The following is a 7,286-nucleotide window of genomic DNA, read 5'->3' on the forward strand; positions in this document are numbered from 1 at the left end:
ACAGCAGAAGGACAGGATCGTCCCTCTGCACCTACAGTTGGCTGTCCGCAGCGACGAGGAGCTCGGCAGACTGCTGGGAGGAGTGGCCATCGCACTGGGAGGAGTTCTGCCCGGCATTCAAGCGGTCCTAGAGTCCAGGGGAACCAAGAGGCCAGCCGAGTCTGGGTGGACGGATCGGACGGCATCTGCAGCCAGTTTCTTAGGATCCACTGTGGGATGGACCTTTACAAGAGATCCTTCCTGTCTACAGCATCAGCATCTATAACATCTCTTAATGAAATGAGGATAACAAGTTACAACAACAAAATAATTTCCCTCTGGGATTAATAAAGTATTTTTGAATTGAATTGAATTGAATTATTCAAGATATCTTAAATGTATTTTTAGATATCATACATAAAGATTTGACTAGTGCACATTAAATTGCAGATATCTTGATAGCAAATAACGACTAGGCAAAACTAACTGAAAGATATCTAGAACTGTACTTATGACTGGTCAAAATTCCTTTTAAGATATCTCAAAATTAATTCAAGATATCTTGAATTGTTATTCTGACTAGTCAGAATGTAAATACAAATATCTTAAATTAGCATTCTGACTAGTCAGAATGTAGTTGTTCCAAGTCAACATTCATTTTTAGATATCTAGAATGCAACTAGTCAGACTACTCGATTTTATGTTAAAAGGGCTTGCCATACATTCTATGTTCGTGACTTTCTCTGGGCCAACAATAATTCGACTGTTGTCGCTGAGTAAGTCTAGTAAGGCAGCAAAACCATGAACCTACAATAATCTATATTTATTAAGAAACAGAAGTAATCCTCTATTATAACTTGTAAGGATAACGTTGGTAACTCATATATAAAGTATAGCCTTTAGATTTAAGTTCATCACGGGGTTAGTGAAGTTTGTTTTTTTGTTAGGTAAAACTCAGGGCGTAATTAACAAAAAGTCAGCGCGGGAGAATATGTTGTCATCGATAACCACACACGGTGTTCACGCGACGGAGCGGAAGGACGGCTGTTTGGTGTGCCATGGAGGAAGTACAGGAGCTCTGTTTTATGACCAGGTAACCTCTCTCTCTTAACAGCAGACTCTAAAATGTGAAGGAAGTTTCGAGCAGTTAAAAACACGGTAAACATCGGAGATGTCTTCGTTTCTAACAGCAGACATTAGTCAACCAAATCAATTTATGCACCGGACATGGGAACAAAACCCAGAAACTGAAGCCAAAACAAAACTAGGTTGGCTGAAGTAAGTCCCAGGTCCTTCTCAAACAAGTAGGATATTTTCACGACTAGATGTTTTTTCCAGTTGTTGACTTCTGTTCATTCAAATTTTCAGTACATTTAAACTACTGAGACTGACTAAAGTGCTTTACGGTTAAATGAGACGGCGAAACAACAAAATGAAACTACTAAAAGTACAATAGTTGTCCTGATGCATGGCCACACTGATGGGGGGGGGAGCTGGGGGTCCTCCCCCAGAAAATGTTGAATAAAGTAGATGCCATTTCCTGCATTCTGGTGTATTTTAACAGCTGTTTAACATCTAGACCTACATAAGTAAACACTTGATTCAATAACTCTTTTAGAGCTAAACAGCAGAATACAGATAGATGTCTGCTTAAACTTGACATAAGCTCATCTTCAAAACTTTTTAAACTTTATAAGGAGTCCAGTAAAACTAATCACACATGACGTTGTTTGATTTTATAAAGCACGTGTTTTACAGCTGGTGTAGATTCTCTGTTTTCCAGGAGATGCCAAAGCTCCATCAGAAATAAAGAACACGGTAAAAGCAAACTGGATTTATAAGACTATTGCAATGGTTTATTATCTGGGTGTCCAAATACTTTTAAAATTAACAAATTCACTCCCAGATTAGTAACAAATCTGGGTCTAAAATATAGTAAAATGACGTCTTTACACTTGTTAAACTACACAAATGTACGCTTGTACACCATGTGGACTTTTCAAACTGGATTTTCTTCAGATATCAGAGACAATTTAATAACCAATGAATGCAGATGGTGGGGGCTTGGTGGGGAAACCGTTTACTGGAACTCCTCTGACTGATGAAGCCCTCCGGATAGAGGGCGAAATGTTTCTTATAAAAAAGAAACTGTCCAGATGACCCAACTGAGAATTATTGGATTGGTACCTGGATGATTGAACATGAACTTTGTTGCAATGAATGCAGTTTACCAATTTTGTACAAATCCGTGTGACGTGTGTGAAACTCTTCCCGTTTCCATTAAAACCTGTTCTGTCTCTTGTTTCTTTGTAGTGACACAACCCTTAAAAGAGAAGACTATCTGGAATGGCCAGATTATTTCATGGCTGTAGCTTTTTTGTCAGCACAAAGGAGCAAAGACCCTAGCTCCCAGGTTTGTATGTAAACTAAAACACATATTTATTATTATTGTTTTTAATTAGGTGGCCTGTCATAGACATTAGAACGTCTCTCCTTTTCAACTTTTCAAATACAAAAAGCGTAAAAAGTAGTGCCGTAGGAGAAAAAAAAATTCTTCCAGATTCTTGGATGTTTGCCATGAACTCGGCTGACTGGCCTCTTTCCTGTCTGATTCTCATGAAAACCATCAGACCAAAGAACGGTACTCTGACTGTAAATTATCTTCTGAAGTCTCTTTAAAGCTACGGGACTTTACCTTTATAGGGGTGTAACGGTACGCGAAAATCACATTTCGGTTTGATTCAGTTTCAAGGAGGGCTTGATTCGGTTAATTTGCGGTACAAAAAAGGCCAAAATAAAGACTTTCAAAATGTTTATTTTGAAAATATGCCAAGTAAAAATATGTTTGTATAAAAATAAATAAAAAAATTTCCCTGACGTGGAAGAAGACTCAGCTGCTCAGCTCTCAGTGACATCCTCAGACTGCACAAAACTGAGTTAGTAAGATTATAATTTTAAATTAAAAAAGTTAATTAGTTCACAGTAATCCAATAACATTACCTCTTCTTGCATGGTCATCATTTCTGTTATGACATGGTTGAATTTCTCGCTCATCATCATCAGGGCAGGGCTTTAAATCTGGGGTCGGGCTTGCTGACGAATGGGTTTTAGCTTTTTCATAAAGTGCTGGTACAAGTTTTTGGCTGAAGTGTTGACATGATGGGATGTCGTAGGTAGTGGTGCTCAAGAACTTAAATCATATGCTTAAAGCCGGCACATCATTCATTCAACCTTTCTTTAGACAGGTTAATCCCACTGAGCCTCGGGGTTTACAAGAGAGACCTGATTTCTTAACAAAAAGTGATGACAACAGTGAATACCAACAAATACAGCTAGATTATAAAGCAGTGTAGAAGACTAAAACAACATCAACAACAAAATACGGACGTAAATCCAGAGCTTTAAAAACTCCTACAGCTTGTGTTATTGCTCTGCACCGATCTGAATTACCTGATAGAGGTTGTTTAAATTCTGCTGTTATCGGTCTTTGAAAAAAGCTGCTAGAAGAGATGTTCACGTTCGGGTGATGTCGTTTCAAGAGCGTTAACAAGTTGCAGATCGACTTTCCATGAACCAAGTTGACACACATCTTTGGATTTGTTCACTTGTCTTTTCCCATTGTTGAGTTTTAACAAGAAAGCCATAATGTTCCCAAACAGGACACCGCAACAACATAAAAAGGTCTCCTGCTAGGCTGCTAATGCTACGCATGCTGCAAGACTATGCAACAACTAATAGCGCTGTGCTGAAATACGCTTAGGAACTTTAGTTCCGCGGCGCATAATCTCTCATTAATAAAATTTAATGAGTGAAAAAATAACCGTAACAGTACGCACATGGACCGAACCAAAGATGCTGTACCGAAACGGTTCAATACAATCACATGTACCGTTACACCACTGCTACATTAAAGTTCTTTTCCACTCTTTGAATAATTACATTTGACACACAGGGTTCAAGTGCCAGCACCCATGCGCAAGTGGAGGTAGGCCTGTCACGATAACAAATTTTACTGGGCGATTACCGTATTTTCTGCCGTACACGTCACTCCTCCCTTCAGTCCATCTTTGTCTAATGAAGTGGGAAATCCATAAATATGTCGCTTCGCCATATACGTCGCATCTATTATGCGTTACCTCTGACGTGTCGCGCTTTTTATGCAACCAGGAAATGTGTATATATGTATGTGTGTGTGTATGTATGTATATATATATATATATATATACACACTTATATATACATACACTTACATACACTTATATATATATATATATATATAAACATCACCATTTTACCAGCTGATAAAGGAAGATGCACAGTAGTCCTCAACACTTCTGATTACCGGGAAAAAATAACTACACTACTGAGCGACAGCGACACCTACGAGACCCTGAAGAGGGACCCAACTAGCGCCTACAAAAAGAAAGTCACAGATTACCTGCAAAAACTTGAAAAGGAGAAAACAATCAATCGATTGTTGTATTATAGATTGTACCCAGGGGAAGCCACTCCCTGTCTTTATGGACTTCCAAAAATACCCAAAGAAGGAACACCACTCAGACCCATCGTCAGCAGCATGTACTCAGTGACATACAATATTGCTAAACATCTGGCTGGTATTTTAGCTCCTCTTGTTGGAAACACACCTCATCACATAAAGAACTCCATTGATTTTGCTAACAAAGTTCAACACTTGAAACTAACCCCAGGAGAAACCCTTGTATCGTATGATGTGACTTCTCTTTTCACATGCATACCCATCTCTGAAGCAGTAGAAACCGTCAGAAAACAACTTCTACAAGACAAGGACTTAATCAACAAGACCAACTTCACCCTGGACCAGATCTGCACTCTGTTGGATCTCTGCCTCTCCACCACTTATTTCAAGTTCAATGACAGTTTTTACAAACAGAAGCACGGCTGTGCCATGGGATCTCCAGTGTCACCCATTGTTGCCAATCTCTACATGGAGGAAGTGGAACAGAGAGCCCTAAACTCCGATGAGGGAACAACGCCAAGCCATTGGTTCCGTTATGTGGATGACACCTGGGTCAAAATCCAAGCTAAGGAAGTAGAAGCGTTCACCAGACACATCAACTCGGTCGATAACAACATCAAGTTCACCAGAGAAGATGCAAACAACAACAAGCTGCCTTTTTTGGACTGTTTGGTTCAGATGGAGAGAGAGGACGGCCTCAACATTGAAGTTTACAGAAAACCAACCCACACAGACCAGTATCTTCTGTTTGACTCCCACCATCCACTGGAACACTCTGTCATCAGAACTTTACAACATCGGACCGAATGCGTCCCCACAAGGACAGAAGGGAAGGAAAAGGAACTGAAACACGTTCAAGAAGCTCTTCTAACATGTGGATATCCTAACTGGGCTTTTGTCAAGTCAGTGAGGAAATCTACAAAACACACCAACAAACAGAAAAAGGAGAACAACAGAGGTAAAAACATTGTCATCCCTTATGTTGCTGGAGTATCAGAGAAATTCAGAAGGATCTTCAACAAACACAACATCCCAGTACATTTCAAACCCAGCAGGACTCTCAGACAGAGGCTGGTCCACCCTAAGGACAAGACACCCATACACAAACAGAGTGGTGTAATGTATGCGGTCCAGTGCAGTGAGGACTGTCCAGACCTCTACATTGGAGAAACTAAACAGCCTCTTCACAGACGCATGGCTCAACACAGGAGAGCCACCTCCTCTGGACAAGACTCAGCTGTTCACCTCCACCTCACAGATAAGGGACACTCTTTTTCAGGACCAAAATGTGCACATTTTGGACCGAGAACACAGATGGTTTGAGAGGGGGGTGTAGGAAGCAATTTATGTAAAAAGAGAAAAGCCGTCTCTTAACAGAGGAGGAGGCCTCAGATTTCCACTTTCAAAAACATATAATGCAACTTTAAAACAGATCCCCAGCCGGTTTTCACACTTGATGGGAACAGAGGGGCCTCGTCTGTGAATTAGAGGAACAAAATACTCTTACTGTTTAGGTGTGAACTGCCAATCTACATATGTGTGTGTGTCTTACCTCACTCAGCCTTATAACCTGTATCTCTCACTCTCTGCTCTTTGAATTGAGAAAGCTCCTCGGATGAGGAGCGAAACGTCTTCTGTTACAAATAAAGTCCAGTTGTTTTTGTATTGAACGCTTTTTGAATTATGCAACCTGCAATTTGAAAAGACAAAGAAGCAGCTAAAATCAGTTAATGCAGCGGTTACCTTTTACCTCTTGGTGGATCTTGCTGAATTTTAATTGAAGACCACGGATGTAAAGTCCTGACACAAAGCATCAATTCAGCTTTATTCAGGGGACTGTATAATACAAATGTGTGTTTTGATGTGTTATATTGAACCCTGCCCCTACAGGTTGGTGCATGTATCGTGAATCAGGAGAATAAAATAGTTGGAATTGGGTACAATGGGATGCCCAATGGCTGTAACGATGACCTGTTGCCCTGGTCGAGGTCTGCTGATGATCGACTCAACACCAAGTACCCTTACGGTAGGAGCATTACGCTACAAGCTTTATTGCTAGTTTAATTTTTATTCAAAGTTTTCATAATGTTTGGATACAGTCAATATAACCACATATCAATGAAGAGTTTCCATGTATACTAAAAGTTGAAGAATATTCATACAAACCCAATTTGCAACGTTGAATAGTGTGAATAAGCACAAAGCAATGATTTGCAAATTCTGTGAATTTTATTCACAATGGAACATAGTAATTGTGTCATGTTCAAACTATACAACTGTCCCATTTCTATTTTTTTTTTAAGATATCATTTGTAACTTTTAACATGATTATTAAATATGTTTACTCAAATATTTAGGTTATAGGTAAGCACTATTACTGTGGTGATAAATATAGGATATTCATATTTAATATTTAATCAGGGTCTATAATAACCAGATCCAGAAATTTAGATGTGACGTGTGGATTTTCTGAATGAAGAGCTCTAACATTCACGTTTAACTGATTTTGATTAATCATATCGATGAACATACACCAATATATTGTAACAAGGGGTGGGGGGTATTGAATAGGTTGTTGCCTCCTTCTTTCCTCCCCCCTCCCTCCCAGCACCAGACTCACCTCACCACCGGATGAAGAGCATCTCAGCGTGACCTCAGCAGAAGTAAGGAGTACCTTCAGGAGGATTAATCCGCACAAAGCAACTGGCCCAGACAACATCCCCGGAAAAGTGTTGAAGGAATGTGCTGATCAGCTCTGCGAGGTGCTGGCAGACATCTTTAACACCTCACTTACCCTGGAGACAGTTCC

General features: G+C 39.9%; 1 protein-coding gene across 1 annotated transcript in view; it reads left to right on the forward strand.

The window, feature by feature from the left end:
- Nucleotides 1–998: 998 nt before the first annotated feature.
- Nucleotides 999–7,286, forward strand: part of dctd (dCMP deaminase) — a 30,589-nt gene continuing 24,301 nt past the window's right edge. The window contains exons 1-3 of the mRNA XM_037690020.1: nucleotides 999–1,072; nucleotides 2,293–2,392; nucleotides 6,368–6,503. Coding sequence (XP_037545948.1) covers nucleotides 1,038–1,072; nucleotides 2,293–2,392; nucleotides 6,368–6,503 — 271 coding nt within the window. The 5' untranslated portion in view covers nucleotides 999–1,037. The remainder of the gene's footprint in view (nucleotides 1,073–2,292; nucleotides 2,393–6,367; nucleotides 6,504–7,286) is intronic.

The sequence above is a fragment of the Nematolebias whitei genome, chromosome 16, assembly GCF_014905685.2.
Source record: "Nematolebias whitei isolate Nwh7 chromosome 16, NemWhi1, whole genome shotgun sequence".
Lineage (NCBI taxonomy): Eukaryota > Metazoa > Chordata > Actinopteri > Cyprinodontiformes > Rivulidae > Nematolebias > Nematolebias whitei.